At 36.0% G+C, this 22,624-nt stretch overlaps 2 protein-coding genes across 2 annotated transcripts in view; one reads left to right on the top strand and one right to left on the bottom strand.

Moving 5' to 3' along the window:
* Positions 1 to 3,333: 3,333 nt before the first annotated feature.
* LOC122265063 (uncharacterized) lies at positions 3,334 to 10,077 on the top strand. The gene is made up of 5 exons (XM_043034217.2): positions 3,334 to 3,491; positions 5,435 to 5,643; positions 6,044 to 6,123; positions 8,193 to 8,370; positions 9,022 to 10,077. The coding sequence occupies exons 1-5, from the start codon at positions 3,407 to 3,409 to the stop codon at positions 9,715 to 9,717; spliced, it is 1,248 nt and encodes a 415-aa protein (XP_042890151.2). The 5' UTR covers positions 3,334 to 3,406; the 3' UTR covers positions 9,718 to 10,077.
* A 2,165-nt stretch (positions 10,078 to 12,242) lies between these two features.
* The window catches only part of SWIP (strumpellin and WASH-interacting protein), an 11,751-nt gene continuing 1,369 nt past the window's right edge, over positions 12,243 to 22,624 (bottom strand). Inside the window, exons 3-22 of the mRNA XM_043034216.2 lie at positions 22,113 to 22,278; positions 21,463 to 21,662; positions 21,058 to 21,282; positions 20,686 to 20,787; positions 19,920 to 20,063; positions 19,468 to 19,653; positions 19,258 to 19,356; positions 18,816 to 19,049; positions 18,455 to 18,610; positions 18,044 to 18,217; positions 17,054 to 17,173; positions 16,610 to 16,775; positions 16,354 to 16,508; positions 16,063 to 16,242; positions 15,340 to 15,450; positions 14,618 to 14,747; positions 14,047 to 14,264; positions 13,640 to 13,820; positions 13,365 to 13,465; positions 12,243 to 13,052 (exon numbers count right to left, since the gene is read on the bottom strand). Of these exons, the coding sequence (XP_042890150.2) occupies positions 12,801 to 13,052; positions 13,365 to 13,465; positions 13,640 to 13,820; positions 14,047 to 14,264; positions 14,618 to 14,747; positions 15,340 to 15,450; positions 16,063 to 16,242; positions 16,354 to 16,508; positions 16,610 to 16,775; positions 17,054 to 17,173; positions 18,044 to 18,217; positions 18,455 to 18,610; positions 18,816 to 19,049; positions 19,258 to 19,356; positions 19,468 to 19,653; positions 19,920 to 20,063; positions 20,686 to 20,787; positions 21,058 to 21,282; positions 21,463 to 21,662; positions 22,113 to 22,278 (3,300 nt within the window). The 3' untranslated portion in view covers positions 12,243 to 12,800. The remainder of the gene's footprint in view (positions 13,053 to 13,364; positions 13,466 to 13,639; positions 13,821 to 14,046; positions 14,265 to 14,617; positions 14,748 to 15,339; positions 15,451 to 16,062; positions 16,243 to 16,353; positions 16,509 to 16,609; positions 16,776 to 17,053; positions 17,174 to 18,043; positions 18,218 to 18,454; positions 18,611 to 18,815; positions 19,050 to 19,257; positions 19,357 to 19,467; positions 19,654 to 19,919; positions 20,064 to 20,685; positions 20,788 to 21,057; positions 21,283 to 21,462; positions 21,663 to 22,112; positions 22,279 to 22,624) is intronic.

Genomic DNA, 22,624 nt, shown 5'->3' with positions numbered 1-22,624 from the left:
AGACGAATTGCTTTTGGCTATGTAGCTTCCTCAGGGCAGGATATAGCGAAAGTGCCTTTTGTATTTGTTGTTTTTCCCTTCTCTGTTTTGTGTACAGGTTGGTGAGCATGAAGGGTTTGTTTTTTAATTGGATTTCCTGGCGAGCAGATCTGAGGAATGTGATTGGCAATGGAATTTCTATGCAAAGAAAAGGGTAAATGGGTAAGATATCGTGAGTATAGGTGAGCATTGGCATAAAGGTGGTGAGTGTTTGTTGGTTTCTTGCCAACGGTCATACCACGTTGAAAGCACCGCTTCTCGTCCGATCACCAGATGCTGTTGGCATTTTGTTACCTGTCCAATGTCCATGGCCGAAACGTAGAATTGTTATGCACTTTTTTTTCTTCTTCTTTTTTGAGAAAACACTGAAGACGGACCCGATGTTTCTTAGCGGCAACAAAAGTAAATGTATTTTTGCTTCCCCAAACAGCTTTTTTGTTTGTGTTTAGCATGATCGTAACTATGGCATCAGTAATTGTGATGACCCAACCCATGTGTGAATGTGTACGAAGATATCTAGCCGTAGATGATGTGTTCTTTATGAGTTTACCCAGCTGTTAAGCCTTTTATACAAAGTTACACAGTTTGAAATTGGTGAAAGGATTATAGCAGGTGTATGAAGTTTAGCGGAAAAAAAGAGGAATATGCCGAAGGTCTTTTCGCTGTGTTGCTTCTTCATGTCATGATATATCGAAAAGCACTGTTTCTCGTCTGATCAGCGAAGTAATGTTGGGTCTGTGTAGTACATGGATGGGTGATTGCTGTTGGCTTTTCTTATATGAATATATATGTGTTTATATACATACACACACACATATATATATACATATATGTGTGTGTGTATATATAAACACATATGTATATATATATATATATATATATATATATATATATATATATATATATATATGTATATGTATATATATATATATATATATATATATATGTATATGTGTGTATATGTGTATATATGTATATATGTATATATGTATATATGTATATATGTATAGATATATACATATATATATATAATATATATATATATATATATATATATATACATATACATATATATATATATATATATATGTATACATATATATATATATATATATATATATATATATATATATATATATATATACATATATGTGTGTGTATTCTTTACAATATTCTGATTCCTGTTTGTTTTTTAATGTAAAATTTTACTCCATTGCCTACGATATACTCGGCAAAGTAGACTTTCATTTAGAAAGAAAGATAACGATATTTAAAACGGTCATATTGCTACCAGTTATAGCAGTGAATGGAATTGGTACCCAGAGTGTTGGGAAACAACTATAGGTTTTTGGTTCAGTTGGGTTTGGTCAGGTTTTGGATGGGTGACCACCTAGGAATACCTGATGCTTTTGGTATATTCATATGTATATATACACACATATATATATGTGTGTGTGTGTGTGTGTTTATTATATATGGGTGTGTTTTAAAATTATCTGCCCCAGTTTTGTTTATTTTTCATGTAAGATTTTACTACTTTCGTGTGTGTGTGTTTGTATGCGTATATGTATATGTGTAGGGGAGAGTGGGGCGGGTTGTCACAGGGGTAAGTTGTCACAGTCTCGTTTTTAGAGAACTGCCTCATTTGCATCCACTGTGGCTACCACCCTTAAGGTGGGAAGCCTAGACACGTTCCTGAAATAAACTCTTCACTTTCAACTCGTGGTTAAGTTTCCTGTGTTTTGCTTCTGACTGTTCTTGCTGACCCTGAACACGAAGTTGATCCTTTGGAAAAAGGTAGGCACATTTCCATACTATTCTTTGTGAAAATCATTTAATTGTTTTTCTTATCCATTTGTATTATTATTGTATTGGAGTTGAGTTCCCTTGATAATCCTCGACTCTTGTTAGAGAAATTGGGCCTATTTCTTCAGAGTTTGGTGTGGGGCAAGTTGTCTCAAAATTGGATCCAGTAAAAGGAAAAAGGGAAAGTCACAAATTTTTACTGACACCCCAGTTAAAATGGCAATAGAGGAGGAGGTGAAAGCAAAGAAATCAAATAAAAATCTGACAACGAAGAAAGTTTTGTTTACATCTGCAAAAAAAGAGCATATCGATGCTAAAAAAGCCACAAAAAACAGAGATGAAAGATTGAATGAAACGGATACAAGTGCAGACAGTGACTGCATTTGTGATGATGCAAGTGATGCCGGTGACAGCCACAGTGACTGTGAAGAGAGACAGATTTTAAGATCTCCAAAGATGTTACATCTAGCAATGGATGATCACATCTTAGTTCAATTTCCTGGGAAGAAAGCTGTTAAATTCTATGTTGGCAAAATAATTCAGCTTGACCCTGATGATGATGAGGTGGAAACAGCATTTTTTCGAAGCAGGTTTTCTGTGAATGATAGAAAAGTTTTCTTCTTTCCTGACAAAGAAGATATCTGCACGCATGCAGTGGAAGACATTGTAATGAAACTTCCCTATCCTACAAGAGGTCACACTAACAGAGCATCAACAGTGTTTATTTTCACTGCCCAGCTCTGGACAAATACAACACTGAATAATTTGCCTTATTGTATGCTCATTTACTTAAATCTATTTTTGGAATATTAGCCATAACTTCTAAACCCAAGTGCATTTTTCTCTGTGACAACTTGCCCCGACTCATGTGACAACATGCCCCATCCATGGGGCATGTTGTCACACTGAACCTGTCTACCTAAAAATATAATTTTACAGAAAACATTTGCTAGTGTTGATTTTTTGTTATGCTAACAATGTAACCTGATATGTACAGTTAATAGATTATGCTATTAAAGTTTCATCTCTCCATCAGTGTTTGAGATAACAGCGATGATAAAATTTTTGTGACAACGTGCCCCACTCTCCCCTATATATATATGTGTGTGTGTGTGTGTACATCTGTGTATTTGTGTTTGTTTGTGTGTACATATAGATATAGATATGCATATATGTATATATAATTTATCTAGATTTATCTACATGTATTTATCTATATATATATCAATATATATATATATATATATATATATATATATATATATATATATATATATGTGTGTGTGTGTGTGTGTGTGTGTGTGTGTGTGTGTGTGTGTGTGTGATTATGAATACAGCCAAAAACCCTCTTGCGTTTGTATCTCCATCGAACGTGACGTCATATTTACCCAAACACGCTGTCGGTATCACCACTGATCTCACTATGTATCAAGAACACACGCAAGCACATATCAAACACATAGCAACAACACAAACGACAAAACTCGTCTCAGCGAAGCTAAATAACCCAACATAAAAACCGATTTGTTCTCGCGTCTCTCTCGAACGCGCACGTGACGTCATGTACACAAACACGCTGACACTGTTGGTGATATTCTTGCAAGTATCACCGGGTCTTTCAACTTTCCACGAGCACGACCACCACGGTAACTATACGCACAAACACCACATTTCCCGTGGGGATGTGGTGAGATGTGGTGAGCTGTGTATGTGGTTTGACTGAATGGTGATGAGGTGATGGGCGAGAAGTCAACAGGTTCACTTTGTCTGACGAGGGGAATTGTGTGGATTTTATTATCTTCTTTTTTGGTTTTGGTTTAGTTATTATTCGTGTGTTTGTTATGTATGTGGAGTCTATGGAGTCTATGGCTGTTTCCCGGAGACTTTCACGAATTTACGAAGGTTTAGGAAAGATCGGAATGTATCTTTTTTTATTTATTTTTTATTTTATTTTATTATTATTTTTTTTTTTTTGGGGGGGAAAGCTCTGTTCATATTGGGTATGATTTGCATTTGTATTATCTTCCTCCATTTTGCATAGGTACATATAGTGGTACTACCAAAAAGAAAAAGCCATAATTATATATATTAGGGTTCAGTCTATTGGTGTCATGTTTTTTTTATACATTTACTTACCTTTTAACATAGAGTCATTATGAATAAAAGAAGTCCTTTTCATGTGATATCTTTTTCATATTTTATAGTCATGAGTGTCCATGAAAATAACAAAACAAAGACATGAAATAATGGAATTTGCCTGCATTACTTCCTGTCAAAAGGTAAAGGGGAAATAAGAGAAAGAAAGAGAAACCCCATTCCTTTGACTATATAGTTCTTATTGGTCATTTACACTGACCAAGCCTAAAAGCTGACATAACTTGCTAAGCCAATAGTCAGCATATGAGCAGGTAATCAGTAGTTCTTAGCCAAGGACCGTTACCTTTTTACTGCTTGTGTCATATTAAAATTAATATATATTGTTTGAAATTTGTTTTTAAAAGGAAGTTCCTAACGTATTTTTCTTGCTTAAAGTCCTATGATTGCTCTGCAGGTAAAAGGAGAAAGCTTTAATTTTCATATAGATTGAGACTCTGACCTATTACATCTTGACCAGGAAGAAGGGCAAAAAGTCCAAAGTTTCTTTGGTTGTTTTTTATTTTAAAAATGCATTCATAGTTGTTGCAAAGTACCTTGACTTTTATTATTTTTGTAGAATCTCCAGACAGTTTTTCTTTTTCTTTTCTTTCTCTCTTTCTTTCTTTTTTTTCTTTTTTGTCATTGGTTGTAGATGTTTATCATATTAGGTTTCTAGCTCTAGGACATCATAAATTGTTACCAAATTTGGAGGGGCAAAAAGAAAGGATGTTTGAGCAATTTTTCTTCTTTTCCACACTTTTTCTCAGCATATAACAGTATGTAGTTTATAGTCTGAACAGTTAGATTTGAGGTCTTGAGATTCTATAACTTTTTTCATTAAGACAAAGACCATTTATTCAGTCTTTCAATTCAGTTACAAAGCACAGACCATTTCACATAGCCTAATGCACTCCCCAACTTAATAAAAATGTAGAGATAGAGACGGTATGTATTTTTTATGATTTGAGGAAGTGAGTGTATGTATGTTAAATAGACCTAATTCCTTCATCTTACTTAGATAGAGATGGAAGATTTTCACGAGTCATTTTCTTCATACTCACCAATTCTTACAATTGGTATTACACCTTAGTTAAATGATGCCAGTGAGTGAGTGACCTCGGTTTGTCTCGTATCCCAAACCATAGTGTCGTGTTGATATTCCTTTATAATGTTTTTGTAAGTGAATATATATGTGTGTTGTTTTGATGGTGTGAACACAGCTTCTTTATTGTTTATTGATAGCATTACATAATTCCTTTGTTTTATACCCTTTCTTGTCTATAGATACAGTATGGCCGTATAAGTCCAAGATAGGTTTAATAATTTTTTTGTTGTGTATATGAATCATCCTTGTTTTAAAGCTAGATTTGTTACCAATAGTGGTACTTTTTTTTTCGTAAAGTTTGATGTCAGCTTCATGAAGAACTCTAGCATAAGTTCTTTTCCTCAACAGATCATATCCTTTGTCGTAACTGTGGGGCCGAACTAACCGAAAATACAAAGGAAAATTTTGTGAATGTCACTAGCCCTCATTCGGAGTCCAGTCACTGGCTGTCTGTTCTTGGCCATTCTCATTTGATGGTTCAGACTCTGCGAAACCCAGCCGATATAGCTTTTGACCTTGTCACTGTGAAAAGAACTGGATGTTCAGGCATTGGAGAGGTGAGTGCTCCATTATTGGGGAAAGACGAAGACAAAAAATATGTATATATATACATATGTGTGTGTATATATAAAGACATTATAGCACATGTAACTACAGGAGACTGATCATCTTAACCAACACGAAGAGTTGCAGATTGGTTCATAACTACAAATATTATATGTACAAACACTGACTCAAACCTTTCCAGATTCCTCTTTTGCTCTTTCCCAAGTGTTGATCATTCCTTCCTCAAATCTCATAATCCTTCTTTCCATCATAGTTTGTCCAGTTAGCAATTTTATTTTATTTATATGTGTGTGTGGGGTGTGTAATCCATAGAATGAATAATTCACAAATCCTCTTCAGTTTTTATATTATTTTGCATTTAACTTTCCCTGTCTTTTCCTCTCATTCCAGTGGTATAGCGAGCATTCCTGGTTTCCTGGCTATTCGTGGAAGGTTTGCGTCTGTCCACGCTGCAAAGCTCATCTTGGCTGGTGAGAGAGAGAGAGAATGTCTGTGTGTATTTACACACAGACACACACATATACACATACATAAATACATATATACATATATACATACATACATATATACATAGATATATACATATATATACATATATATACATAGATATATACATAGATATATACATAGATATATACATACATATATACATATATATATATATATATATATATATATATATATATATATATATATATATATATATACATATACATACATACATACATTCATGAGCAACAGAACAGAATTTGTGACAAGTGTAGAAATGGTTATGAAAAGCAGGAGATGTAATTAACATTGGCATGTTATGATATCTTCAGAATTACATACACAAGCAAAATTGCAAAACACATGTACAATATATCAGTCAAGAGCTGAGGAGTTAACAGATATCAGTAACCTATTGTTAATGTATATCATAGCCATAATTAGGTAGATTTTCTTCTTCTTCTTTTAAGATGTTTGTTTTCAATCATTTTCTAAACTTATGATATGAAATATGAGTCTGTATATGATATATTAGCAAAGTGATACTCAGTAGCATTTGGTATAATAGGTCATCATAAGTGAAGGAATAAATTGTGTGTAATTTCAACAAAAGGTAAAATGCAGTGGGAAATTTATCTGATCCCGTGAAAATGAGGAGTAGAGAAGTAAACTAGGAGAATAGAAGGATATTTTGGCAGTCGGTTAAGAGCCTTAACGCTTTGATGATGGGTAACTTTTACACGCACATTGGTGATTTCAGTGTTACCACCTGGTATCTGCTGTATGTCCCCTTGTTACCTTCAAAATCAGTATGATATTTATAGCAGCAGTCCCCATCTGAGAGGAGTTTCAGAAGCAAGGATGTATGGCATCTTAGTCAGCCATATTAACCCTACGACGACGGTGCGTCACACTCGTGTGACAGCTAAATTCCCGATGCCGGGGCGTCATGCCAGTGTGACGATTACAATGCAATATTGCAGTCGCCCGGCATAGGGGTTTTCGCGTAGCGTGTTCCCCGGCGGGAAAGGGTTGATAATGACTAGACTTTTGTCAAGGGAGAGACCTAGAGTACAGAGATGATAGGAGAACTGAGAAGAGGCCTCACTCAGGTTAATTTCTTTCTCTGCCATTTGGGTCTGAAAGATTTTATTTATTTCAAATTACATCAAGGACTAGATTGTTTTGATTAGTGGTGTAAGATTAATTGTTAATTTTAATGCTTAAGGAATTTTTTTTTTTTTTTTTTTTTTTTTAGGAAATATTAAAGTAGTAATCTTCTTTCCTTACTTTTTCAATTGGGTTTCTGTTATCAAAGGACATGAAATTTTTATTATTATTCATAGTGTTTGGGATTAAATTATTGTTTGTTTGTTTTTCTTTCTCTCCCTGGTTTTCAGGATCTTTGAACCAGTAGAAAACACCAAACCCAGCCAGCATTTAGCTTCAAGCAAGGGATTCTATGGACTTATTCTAGAAAAGTTGATAACTGAAGACTGTAAGTAAAATGCAATTCCCCCCCCCCCCTCTCTCTCTATCAACCTTTGCCTTTGCAGGTGTATAGCATTGAAATAATGGTTTAATGTACAGATGAAGGTGGGTTGCTTTCTTTTCTATCCTTACATTTCATGAAACAAGATCAAACTTAGATTGTTATTAACCCAATTATAACGGTGACAGCAAAGTGCCTGATGACTTGGCGACACACCAGTGTGAAGTCCCCGAGGCAATATTACATAGGCCCGGCGTAGGGGGTTGGCAGTTCTCGCCAGGCCCGTTGGGATTGTGTTAAGATCACTTGGCTTCCAGTATGTCTGCTTTTAATCAAATTTGAATTTAAAAGGTTCTTTAAAAAATTGCAACAGTTTCTGGTTCTTTCCTTAGTCAATATAAACTCCAGCTGTATTAATATGCATGTGTTGGAAGGATATTGACTACAACCAGGCATTTATACATTTTCATCATAGATTTTGAATACTTTAGAAAATATATTGTTTTCATTACAAACACATTTCCACAAACATTACTAATATGGCTGACCTTATCATAGTTTCAGACTCCTTGCTCATTGGACTTCCCAAGCGACAAAGATACTAACCATGGCTGAGGAGAGGCAGGATGTGTGTGTTGGGGAGGTGAACATGGTTGAACTGGACTCAGAGTTTTTGAAAACGCTGGAGGAACAGGCTGAAGACCGTTATTCAGAGAATGACAAGAACTTCATGGAGGTTAGTCTTTTGTGTTCCTCACCCAAGTTCAGTCTGACTACATTTTTCTCTTTTTCTTTTCTTCTCTCATACCTATGGAGATTTGATATTCATAGAAGAATTGAAAGTTTATAGATTGTATTCGTACACATGTAACCTGTTAACATTGGGGCGGTTTTTGCTCTGCTGGATATTTCACTGGGGTATTTCAAAATGTGCTGGCCTAATGCTGCAGGCTGTTTGCACACTTAGGTCGTGGCCATGCAAAAGCCATGATGTGGTATTCATGTCGCTAGTGGGAAGAGCAGCCAAGCTATGATGTGAATGTCACGTCATCCATCGTTAAGGGGATAAGAGTAGACTATGAACTAATGGCAATTTTGGGTTATTCATCTTTTGCAAAGTATTAGGCTCATTCAGCAAATGCAGGAAATGCTCTATCACAAAAATAACATCTACATATCTTTGAAACCTATACAAAATCTCTTGAATAAATCTTGTTAATTTATATAAGTTGGATAGATCAGTAGCCAATTTTTTTATTGTACACTTCAAAAAAATATTTTACATATGACAAATATAAGTATGTAGTAGAGCTATTGCTATTTTAATACCAATTTCCTATGAATATGAATATGGTATATTTAATTAAAAGTTATTCCTCTCTTTCAGTATTGCAGCAAACCACCACCAAAACCACCAATTCTTCCTGCTGAAAGATTTGATAGAAATAGGCGTGGGGGTTTCCGGGGACGCTCCGACAACTACCACGGCAGACAGGGAGGATATAACCGCAACAGGGATAACAGAAGAGATTTTGGTGATGATAGGAGGAGAAACTGGGGAGGTGAAAGGAGGGATTTCGGGGGGGAAAGGAGGGACTTTGGTGGTGGTGACAGGAGGGACTTTGGTGGTGAAAGGAGGGATTTCGGTGGTGATAGGAGGGACTTCGGTGGTGATAGGAGGGACTTCGGTGGTGATAGGAGGGATTATGGGGGAGAAAGAAGGGACTATGGGGGAGAAAGGAGGGACTTTGGTGGAGGTGATAGGAGGGACTTTGGAGGAGGTGATAGGAGGGACTTTGGAGGAGAGAGGAGAGACTTTGGAGGCGATCGAAGGGAATTTGGAGGCGATCGGAGGGACTTTGGAGGGGAAAGGAGGGACTATAGGGGTGAGAGAAAGGAATATGGAGGTGAAAGGAGGGATTACGGAGGGGAGAGGAAAGACTTTGAAGGCGATCGTAGAAATGACCGACGAGACTTTGGTGGAGGGAGAGACCAAGAGTACAGAGATGATAGGAGAGCTGAGAAGAGGCCTCACTCAGGTTACTCAGATGACCATAGAGGCAGTGGAGAGGGCTATTACTAAAGAGTTCATGGTCCCTCACATCTTGTAATCATAAATAGCAGGCTCTGTTATTAAAGTGTCTTTTCATTAAGCACTTGTGCATGCCAGCCATACTTCCATATATTCCTCTATGGTGCATGGCACAGTTCTTGCTTATGGTTATTCTAGCAGCCAGTTTTGTACTTCAGGTTTAGAATGCCTTTTGTTTTTGTTCGTAAAAAAAAAAAAGATGTTTACGGTAACGATTCACAGGTGGTTTCAGAAGTTAAGGCTATGAAGACTACTTGGTTTAGTTTGGTCAGCCATATTTATGACTTGCAAATGTGTAAAGTGAAAAAAATGTAAAAACTTTGGATAAAATGTATATTTTTCCAGAATAAAGTCTTTAATTTTATTGTTCCCTATTACTTTATAAGTATAATCAGAAATATTACACTTTTGACATGATATGGAGGGTTTCATTCAGTCCACAAAGAGTATGCATTATTTTTCTTTTTTTCTTTTTTGTATAGGCTGTATAAGCTTAATGCATATATGAAGTGAGTAGAATGGACTAGAAGATGTGAACCAGTTTATGATTCACAAATTCAAACTGACTTGCACCAAGAGTGTAAAGTTTGCCTAGATATATTTTATCAAAATTTGGTGGTAAGACACATAGAGCAGTATAATATTTACTATATATATATTCATTCTATTCTCCATCAAGTTTTAACAATAAATCTGTAGATCTCATTTACTTATACATGAATTCCAAGATGTTTAATCTTATTAGTATCAAAGATTGATCTTATCAGTTGAAATTCTCTAAAAATACATGATTGATTTTCACCTAGTCATGGGTAAGACCCAGCTAGCTGGGCATGGGCACAGTAACACAAGGTGGCTAGCAGTAGTGTCATACAAACAATCCCTCAGATGTTAGAAATTGATTCACTAATAAAGTAAACTGCAAAGGGATGACTTTGTCCTGCAATTAGCCTGTTAACGACAGGTGACGTGTTTTTTCATTATACATGACGCAGGAGCTCTGGCCTGATGACGCGTCATGAGTCATGACATTTGGGGATTTTGGATCATTGTGTTATTTTATTGTGCTATGAGTAATGAGTGAGTGATGATGACAATTGCAGTCATAATTGTTATAACCAGTAATATTTAGCTAAATGGTTTTCACCTAACATCCAAAACCAAGATAGCACGCTTCCTTCTAGCCAGCAGGAGAGAGAGCCTTGAATGGCACCCATCTATGGTCTCTAGCAAGCAATATCTTTATAGAACGATGGCGCATAGCAAGTTGCCAACCTCTTGCTCTAAAGTATTGCAGATGAAGGATGTGCAGGCAGAATGAGAAGAGGAATGTGCCCCTGTGCCAGTAGGAATGCCTTTTACTGTGGCACACAGTCATAAGCACAAGTTTCCTTCCTTTTCAAACTGCCACTTCATGTTATCTTCATTGTGGATGGTTAAATGTTTCGTATTTTTCATGACTGTACATAAATGCGAAAAAACAAAGATGCTTTTTGTCCTCCCCTAAAACAGCAATATTTCTATCACACTGAATATAAAGAAAAAGATTATCTGATATGGACCCTAAACTACAAGTTTAGTCAACTGCAGCATTGATAGAGCCTCATATAAAACACAAAAATGGCTCTAACTCCACAATGAGTAACTAAAAGAGAGTGGGAAAAGTCAAGGCATGTTGTGTGAAGCTGCCTTGCTTTGAAATAAAACCCATCCTAGAGCCTGGCTAAGCAAATCTATCCCCAGTCCACAATGGGCCAATAATTCAATTTTTGGATCACACTTGTCATCCTTTGAGAAATCAATCACAAGATACCCCAAGTTTTCTTTATGCAACTTTACTCGTAACAAAAGCAAAAAAAAAAAAAAATCACCTCCAAAATTAAATTGATAAGGTCTTCAACAGATGTGGATTTGCTTACTGGACCTGAGGATAAGCACTAGTCTCACCTGCAAGGCACCTTAGGTGGGATTTATTTTAGAGTAAGGGAGCTTCCATGACCTTTAGCATTCCTTTTTTTTGTGTTTCACTATATTGTGACTTCTATGTGCTATGTGATAGGCTTGATAGGCTTTATCAATGGTTTAGTAGACTACATTTGTAGTATAGGGTCCATATCAGCTCATTACATTCTTTATACTCAAGTGATAGAAGTATTAGTTTTATGGGAGAGAGTGGTGCCATCAAAGTTTGTGGGCCAGCTATGTTTGGAATTTTAAACTAAACTTATTTTGGTGAATATTATGGCAATTATAGTTTTTACAATTGCAATTCCCATCATCAGTCCCTAAATACAATTATTACTCATAGTGTAATAAAGAAACACTGCAATCCACTCTCTATTAACAACATTTATACCAAGACAACTATTGTCAAGTACATCATGCTAGACACATGCACATACACAACACAACACACATGTGCACATACAACACTAATACAACACAACACAACACATATGCAAACACACTTCTTCCTCTCTCAGGATAAAAAAATGGGTATCCAATGATACAAATAATACAGATATAAAGTTTAATTGGAAAACTGTATAAATCATTTTCATATATATTATCTTAAGTATACTGCTAAATATATCTTCATCTATGTCAATTTAACTTATCACAGACAATCAATGTTGTTGGAACATTTCCTATAATAATCTTGTGTTTGTACTCCCTGTCCATCAAATTAATAAAAACAGTAGTTGTGGTTCAGTCTGTTATACATATAGATTAACATCCATCTTAAATAAACCTCTGTAATTATATTCTCTATTAAATAACTGATATAACCATCAATTATTATTTAACCGAAAAATAAGTAATTCTGCAATATATCAATTTAGATAGCACTAACCCTAAATCAGAGGACTGGTATCCAAATATCCATTCTGTGATTTTTAACATATACATAAATATACAGATCATTAGTTCCCCAATTAAATGCTTTCTACATAAAATGAATAATTCACATAAAGATATAATTCCTGTTGCCTACTTCAAATGACATAATCCTTGGATCAAATGAGTATAAACACTGCCATGAAAGATAGTTTTATGACTACACTCAGTTGTCTCTATGTGCTGTTTTCCACAACTCTCTCCTTGTTGCTTGTGCCACTATTTGTAGACTGAGTGTCACTGTTTTGTCCATCTGTCACGGACATTGACGATGCCCAGTCACCCCTAAAGAAGACCCTTGCACTGCTCACACTCAGGTAAAGGAGCTCAAACTCTTGTTGGTATTGCTGTAGTCTTGACAAAGTAAGTGCCAGAGTCTGCTGAAGTTTGTCATCTCCTCCACTGCCAGACTGTCGCTGCTGTTCAACCTTTTTCAGGAAAGAAAATTATTACGACCAAATAAGATTGAATTATATTTTGAGTAACTGAATAAAGGCATATGGATATATGTAATTTATGTTCTCAACAGCAAGATCTTGAAACTGAATCCTTAGGCCATACAGCTAAACTTGTGGCATGTTAACCCACACACAGACTGAATCCTTAGGCCATACAATTGATTTAGCTAAATTTGGACATTCAAGGCTATGTTAAACCTTGTAACTAGGTTCTATAGTGATCAATATCATATACATATATATAAGATTTCAGACATTATCTAGTAGCATCAAAACACTTACTTTTTCTCTTTCAGATATGTACTTTCTTCTGACACCTGACCACCAGTGTAAGGAGTCAAAAGCTGAATTTTGATCAAGAACCTTCAGCAAGTATGCAATTCCTGTTGAAAAGGTTAAAATATTTTATAATATCAGTTCAACATTTACTCTTTAAAAATCACTAATTAAGTTGGTTATATTTTAAATTTTCATTATCATTACAATATTCCTACTGGACACTTTCTAAACAAATAAAAATAAAAACAAAATATCACTGTATATAATGTAGCTCTTACCCATAGCAAATCCATCATCTGTAAAAGCAGCACCAGACTTGTTTTTCTTATTGATATTGTCTTTGGCTGCAATGATATGTTCCACAAAGTTCACAGTCAGAGGAGGAATGATGAGGTAGAAGTTGCGTAAATGACTGTTCTTGTTGTCACGCATTGCTGGTGCAAAAACATCAACCAGAAGCTGCAGATGATGAAGTGAAAGTTACACATTTGCATCATTTATCTGTTAGACATTATAGATCTCCTATATATCCTCTACATGAACAAACATCCTTCTGCTTTTAATCAAATTTATATATTTTTCATTCCCACTCTCTTTCTACTTGTCTATGAAAGTAAAACTTCATCCCAAGCAAGCGAGCAAGCGAGTAAAATAACAAAAACCTAAAAACTGGAAAATTAAATACCTTGAAGTAGTCTGTATCCTGATTGAAGTTCCTGGTGAGGTTGCTGATTACAGCATCAAGATTTTCTGCTGCTCGCATTGTCTCAGGAGATACGCTGGCATCCTCACATAGCTGTACAAAGCTTACCACATCCTGTAGGTCAGGGATGAAACGGGCTGCCTTGCTGGAACAATGGAGGCCCCCTGACCGAACCAGCCTCACATAGCCCATGGCATTCCCTTCAAAGTTATAGAAAAAGTTAATAGAAAAGTTAAGTTTAAAAGGAGATTGTCCATAAAATAAATATGATAACAAAATATAAGATTTGTTTAGAAAGCGATGAAAATTTGTAAATAATTTGTCAAGGAAAAACAAAACAAAAATTTACATATATAATAAATAAAGAAAAACATGGATATATATCAGAGGTAATCTTTTTCCATTTCATTCACAAGAAAATCATAAACAACCACAATGACTTAATTCCTTCTTAAAAATTCTCTTCCCTCTCTTAGCTGTACTGTATATCAATATATATAGCTAATGATGTTCCCCAAATAAATGATAACTGACAGCACTATCCGTTGCTCACCAATGTGTGTTATGAGTCCTCTAAATTGGTCTAAATAGGACAGTCCTTCTTGAGTGAGACCAAGCTTTCTGATGCCACGGTTGAACTTCTCTGCTCGTTCGAATGGAAAGTATTCTTGACTTGCTTTAACCTGGAAAGAGGAACAAATAAGCTATGGCCATCCACCACAATAAAACTGATCTCTTATATACAACCTAAACACATTCCCCTATCATCGACTATACAATCTGTGATAAGTGGTGATCACATAATCAATTTGCCATACACTGGAAAACAGACTCTCTCAAACATTTAGTCTTTGTCAATAGTCAAATGCATCCACATATTCTGTCTGTATCTTACGTGCCACAAAATATTTTCTTTGACTACATAAAATTTTACTTGAATGACTGCAAATAAAGGCTCTTGAGTAGGATTTACATTTAATTATTCCTTATTTTTGAGTGGCTTGAAGTATATACCCATTAAACTCATGTCACAATGTTAACAACTGATCACCTTATAAAGAATTGTTGAAAAACATAAATCAATCATACTGCAAGGCATGCCTGCATTCCTTCTTAGTGGAATAATATCATAATTAGAATATCAATAAGCTTAAGCACATTCAAGTATACTATTCTATTCATGAACTCATTGATATACATATTTTTAAACAAAATCATATATCTTTAAACAGGCATGTTGAGCTTCAGTAATCTGGCTTACTAAAGGATACTTACCTCCCTCCAGTGCTGCAGATCTTTTAATAAACGTGACTTTATGTGTTCATCATAGAGGAACTGAGAGAATACATGGAACTTCCGTCTCAGGAACTGATAGGTAAAATTCACCTGTTGAGAACAAATTATACATGCTAGAAAAACACATATAATTAAATTTTTAAAAATTATATTCACTATAAAAATTGTGCATCTTTTCGTTTCAATGTTACTTATACAACCAGAAACCCCCACACGCACAAACACAAGCACAAACACACACACAAATACACAAACACACACACAAATACACACACACACACACACACACACACACACACACACACACACACACACACACACACACACACACACACACACACACACACAACACAACACACACACACACACCCCAACACAACACACACACACAACACACACACACAAACACACACACACACACACAAACACAAACACACAACTCATAACACACACATACACATACACACAACACACAAACACACACCAACACACAACACACACACACACACACACACACACACACACACACACACACACACACACACACACACACACACACACACACACACACACACACACACACACACACACACACACACACACACACACACACACACACGCACACGCACACACACGCACACAAATAAAAATAGTAAAGAAATAATTAAATCAATAAAAGTATTAGATCACTCCTCCACTTACAGTAGTGTTAATGATGCCAGCCCCATGAGTCCTTATGGAATTTGCAATGTGGTTTATGGAAACAGTGTTCAGATGCTTGTTGTTACTTGTGGCTTCAACAAAGAACTGCTGGTTCAGGTTGTACATGTAGTGTTGCACAAACACATGGATATTTCGCATCATTTCCAAAACATCAACGCCCTTCCAAACAGAAGAAAGAGAAAATTGGTTATCAACTGTACTCTAAAGCATGTTAATATATGTGTCATTATCATACAGTCTGCTGTTCATTTTAAAGTACATCTTTCTTACCTGGTCTAAGGTGTGAGATGGAAGATGGGATGGGACGGTAAAGAGGCTGTATTTGGAGGAGGCGAGATTTCTCATTTCCTCGTAAGTTCTCCAGTCATGAGGTGCTACTACAGTCAGGGCATAAAAGGTTCTCTCCAAATACTGTTCAACATAATCTGCAAAAATAATATTAACAATAACAGTAATAGTAATAATAAGAAAAATTAAAAATCAATCAAAATCTTTCACAGCAAATCAACTGTTCCAGAATACCAACCTTTTATAGAAATGATGGAGCCAAGTAGAACAAGCGCTTGCAGGTGCAAAACGGGGGACACATCCCGTACCGGTACCTGGTATGGGTTACGACTGTCCAGTTGGAGGTGGGAATGAGTGCTCAATCGGAGCTCTGTCTCTACAGTCTGGCACACTTTGTCTAATACCTGGATGAAGTATAAAATTCATGTAAAAATTACTGTGATTACAGATTGAAATGAATTTTCATAGTAATTTTCACTTTAATATCATGAAAGATTATGCTTTAACCCATTAGCAGCAGATGGCATGATTTGTTGCAAAGGCAGAGTCGGTCATAGATGCAGATGGCACCGTGCCAGACAATGTAAACCAGCCATCCTAGTGCACAAATATTTATTTAATACTGTGACCAATGGTTTAATTTTGTATATCATTAACACATACAATGGATAAAAATACTCACACAGTCCTTGAAGTAGTTATATACTTCTTCCTTGAACTGCTCCAGCAGCTGACTCTGTGTAGCTAAATGGACACACTTCTTCAGAGGACCTTCACAGTCCCTTATGGCAGCAAACATAAACTGAAAGCATTTGCAATAAAGAATATAGAAACATACAGTAAAAGTATTTGTATATATAAAATTGTAAATATAAATTAAATATATTTGTACAAAATTATACATTCATCACTTTCTGAGTAAGATTTGACTCTTTTGTAACCTCTGACGGACATGCTAAATAGTATCTCTTTGCCATTATACCATATGTACTCTTATTTCAGACCATAAGTCTGAAAAATGAGTCTACATGTGATATAATATTCATCTTATGATGAACATCTTATGGGTTAAGTACATATTTCATGTTGGTCCTAATTACAGATTTTGTTTCACCCATTAACACCGGGTGACAAGATATTTTGTCATGGCTATCCTCCTGCCCGGCACGTGAGGTGATCGGGTGCGTAGTGCTTGGCCACGGCCAGTGTGGGCAAATAGCCCGAGGCAATAGGCTTACACGGTTGAAATATCCCAGTGTTTCGACCATTTGGAGCCAAAACAGCCCCATCGGCAACAGGTTAACAAGCCTTTGCTTAACTCTGTTATGCATTTAATCAGCCTTTAATATGCAAAGAGGATTAATGCTAAGAAAACTCTTTACTGCAGCACAAAAGCTACCAAATATAATATTGGGTATGCATAAATATAAGATAATATGTTGATATTAAAGACAATTTCATTATATTTCAATACATTCTGAATAACTATTCTCTTTTCCTATAAAGAAAATAAGATGCTTTCATACAACTTCAAAAATAAATACACAATATATGAATCATATTGCAAACACAGAAGGCTAAATCATATCTAGAAATGTCATTTATAATGGTCAAAATTAAATGGTTAAAATTAAACATCTTTAAGGTAAAACAAGGCATCACAAATACTTACATGGATTCGATGCACATTTTCAAAGTTCTGAAAGTAGTTGTCAAAGTACGTTGGCAATATAACACGGTGATGATAAATAAGCGAACAGTTTGTGGCTTCCTTAACACGATTCTGCACTTCGCATGCCAGATCAAGCCTTCGCAACAACACCAGCAGACTTGAAACATCTTCCTCCTATTTAACAGAGTAATGATATTTAGCCAAAACATAAGCCTTAGCTTCCTTGTACATACAAGAAAGAGTTCAATTTTTTTTGTTATTACATCTGTTTCTACAACTAATTCTTATATTCATTTCCAAAAATCTTTATTAATATTATCTAATATTTGTGGCCATCTCAAACGCCTATTCATAAAACTTGCTTATCCCAAAATCACTTTTAAAAATAATTAAAAAGACCAAAATGCATACCCTGAGAGCCCTAGCTTGATTAGCCAGTGATAGAGCCACTCGCGTGATGAGTCGTCGTTCCTTTGTGCCTGAGCCAGACAGCATCTGCTCAACAAGTGTTAGTGCCACAAAGATGTCCAGCCTCCGACCATCCAGACGTGCACTCGATACTCGTGTCTATAAAGAATGTCTGATTATGTTTATAATGTTCACGTGAATCATTCTCCAATTATAAAAAATGTACCTTTTAAAACCCATTTTTTAAATGAAGATTTTATTCATCTGAATAATCAATTCCCTTCAAAAAAGGAAACCTTGAAATGTAATTAATCCTAATGACTAAAATAGATAAATTAATAAACAAACCCATTATTATTCTAACCTTTGCTGCTGCTATGATTGAGAGAATCTGGCATGTAAGGTACTGCATCACATGTGGGAGACTCTCAGCTAAGAGTGTATTGTGACGGTGGTATGTGTTCTCTATGGCCTTGAGAGACTCCATGAGACTGCAGATGCTGAGAGCACATGCCTTTCCCATGGGTCTTCCAAGAGCAGTGTGCAGGTTGAGGACTGTCTCAACACTGTACTTGATTGTGTGGGCAAGGATCATCCCCTGTTGATGGAACAGTTGCAAGTCATACATTGTAAATCATGAATCATTAAAGAATAATTTGTTTTGTAGCTCAATCAGTTGTGTAATAATTAACACCCACAATAAAAATCACAGGTACTTTAGCCATGAAACACAAAGTACTAAAATATTATTCTGTCATAAACTTCTGTTTTTATTAATAAAAAGAGCAGCACTATTGAACACAGACTTGTAATAAGAGTGATGCTCGATGACTCAGATCCTGGTTTTTCATTTGGCTGGAATGTTTCTTGGCAGCTGCATCCAAATTGACAGCCCAGCCACAAACCTGGGAATTTAAATTAAAAAAAAAAATTAGGACATCACCATAACTCATACAACAATGAAAATGCACATAACCTACGTCCACTTTTCCGGTTAACAAAAATTCTCTCCATACCTGTACATTCACTAACTGAGCTTCCTTCGCAATCATTCCACTCTTTTGACCAAGGTGGTTAGTGCGGTGTGCAAGAAGTGTGTCCTGAGTCTTGCGGTCAAAAAGCTGATTGAGGGACGGAGCAACAGACGGAATGTATCTCTCTCCGAACCACACCACTGAGCCAACTAAAGTAATACAAGGAATCTGAAAAGAACACATCAAAACAATCAAAATAGATTTTCCAGTTAAATTTCATCCAATATTCTCTCACACACACACACATACACGCACGTACACATACACACACACACACACACACACACACACACACACACACACACACACACACACACACACACACACACACACACACACACACACACACACACACACACACACACACACACACACACACACACACACACACACACACACATATATATATAAACATAAAACTGAATTCTTTTCACCTTTTTGTATATGCTGACAAGTGCCTTTGATAATTTCTTGTCCTGAATGTCAAAGAGAACATGATGAAGAATTCCTAAGGCTGTGACAGCAACAACTTGTGGTTGGTAGTCACACCACCATCCCTCAGAGCCACCTTGTTCCAGCTGTAACAATGTTTACAATAAAGTCTAAATATATGTGATTATATGGATAATAACAAGTCTGTAATATACTGTAGTCTAAATATGGCTAATAAATTTGTCAATCTAGTGTAATTGTGTAAATATAATGGTCACAATATGTTTGCAATCAACTCATAATTAACTGTAAATATAAAAGGATCAAATGTTTATAACTTACTTAAAATGGATTTATAACTGGCTCTTAATATGTGTAGATACGCTGAAAATAACTTTCTTGTTTTGGTAATTCACTACTTCTTATCAAATAATGTGAAAAAAAAACAAATATCAAGTGAAGCAACTAATTTTATCTTCCCTTTCTTTGTTTGATTCAGAATACTAGAAAGTACTTAAAACTGCAGATTCTGAACACTAAAATGTAGTTATATTACACTAAATTTTACCAATTTGAGTGGCAGTGGTACATGAGGTAGCACCAACAGTCTAGGGGTAAAGTGTGATTGCTTATTATCTTCTTTCCTTACCTAAAACATTGCTTTGATTTTGTTTTTGTTTTTTATAACTGTTGTTTTTAAAGCATAAGTGAAAAATTAGTGCACTTTTTATGTCTTTAAAAGTCATATATATGAATGTCATTGCTTACCTGCGCACACCAGCCCAACAAGATGCTCATCATCTCTTCACGGAGATTCCCATTTCTTGTGACCACATGCCCATCAACATCATAAGACTGCCTTAATACTGACTGTAAAGAGACAAATAATATGTATTAAGGACACACAGAATCCTAGAGTAAAGTAATAAAGAATGCAAGATGAATAAGATATAATAGAAAAATACATTCTAAAAGTTTTTACCTTAATTTGCTGTATTTTCCTTAAACATCTTTAGAAAAAGTTGTACACATAGCTAAAATACATTATTTCAACCATAAAAAAGGAAGATTCTTTAAAAAGAGCAAAATAACAAATTACACCTAAATTCACCCAAGACACTAACAAAAAATATCACTTACCGTAAACATGGTGCCCTGCATGACCAGGTTTTCCACATCATTCAGCAACTTCTCCAAGGGCTCCAGACTCTTCCTGTCCTGGCCAAATTTCTGCTGGTCTGACCCAGCTGAACGCACCAGTCGGCGATACGCACCCCAGTGCTGATGCAGCTCTGAATTGCCAAAGATTATCTCGTCTAAACTGATAACTGTACCCAGGAGAGATCCCAAATGCTCATACACAACCTGAGTAATGGAGAGACCAAAAAGTGTTAAGAATCATTGTGCTAAGACTGATATTATTTGACTGAAGAATGAATCACCTTGGCTTAACAATGAGAAATATCAATTCACATGATCTAAAACACAAAAAGAGAAATAAAATAAAATTTAAATGAGCTACATAAAGGATAGAAAAAAACATACCTGAAAATGTACATCAGAAACATCTATAACTGCTTGAGATCTCTTGTCTAAGGGGTACAGGGCTGACATCTGATGCATTACATTCCGAGTGACCCTCTGCACACGTGCCACATAGCAGGCAACTCGCTGTAGTGTTGGTAAGATGCGCGACAAAGAAGTCTGGGATTCCCCTAATGCCTCTCCAGAATCTCCCTCTGACTCTGTAGGAAAAAGGATATTGTAAGACATAATATGAATCAGTCTTTTATAGTTATTTATTTGCTATTTGTTATTTATTTGTTTTGTTATTTATTTGTTATTTGTTATTAACCCACTAGCAGCAGATGGCATGATTTGCTGCAAAGGCAGAGTCGGTCATAGACGCAGATGTCACCTTGCCAGACAATGTATACCAGCCATCCTACTGCACAAATATCTATTTGAAACCACAACCAATGGGATAATTGTTTTCTTGTTAACTTGTAGTATTTTTTTCATTAAACACATTTTGTGAAAAGGCTGTATGACCTCCAAAAAGCAATACTGATCACTTCAAATAGAACACAAATGCAAAGTAAAATGAAAGATGGAGGTCATATATCCAGCACCAACATGGGAAGTCCCAGAATAGTCTCCATCCATAGAAATAACCAATAGCAAACTTTCCTTACCTCCACTTCCATACAACAAGAGAGGAGGGTAGAGCTGGCTGCGGGCTTCATCAACCAGCTGATTCATCTCATAACATACTGCACTCAAGGCTAGCACCACTTTGTTCACTAATTTGTTGTCACTTTGCACCAGATGAACCAGAGATGTTTGCTCAAATGGGGACATCTGTCACAAAAAGAAAATCTGCAGATTAATTTTTTCTTCAGTATACAGTAATTATTAAATACACAATGAAAAAAATACAACACATGCATAAGTTACTTAAATCTCATATATATTACTAATAAAATGGTTCATTACATTAACCCATTCACGCCGGGGCCATTCCGGCTTTGCACGGTCGCTATACCGAGGTTTTCGAACGCATCATCCGAACGCTTCGAGATTCTCGGGCGCACGGGCCGCGAGCCTGGGCTGCCCGCTCGCTCACCCCGAGCGCCGGCGTTGGCCAGATATCTCGTCGGCGGCGTCTGACGCGAAAACCACGAAACGTGTCAGCACGTCATCCGGC

The sequence above is a fragment of the Penaeus japonicus genome, unplaced genomic scaffold, assembly GCF_977035675.1.
Source record: "Penaeus japonicus unplaced genomic scaffold, GWHDUDI00000001_assembly GWHDUDI00000012, whole genome shotgun sequence".
NCBI classification, from domain to species: Eukaryota; Metazoa; Arthropoda; class Malacostraca; order Decapoda; family Penaeidae; genus Penaeus; species Penaeus japonicus.
Note: the sequence above shows the minus strand (reverse complement) of the source record. Positions and strands in the feature narration are given on the sequence as shown.

Coding starts and splice junctions, on each gene's coding strand:
- LOC122265063 (XM_043034217.2), top strand. CDS start 3,407: ATGTACACAAACACGCTGACACTGTTGGTGATATTCTTGCAAGTATCA. Junction 3,492..5,434: donor CCACGAGCACGACCACCACG/GTAACTATACGC, acceptor TTTCCTCAACAG/ATCATATCCTTTGTCGTAAC. Junction 6,124..8,192: donor TGCAAAGCTCATCTTGGCTG/GTGAGAGAGAGA, acceptor ACCTTATCATAG/TTTCAGACTCCTTGCTCATT.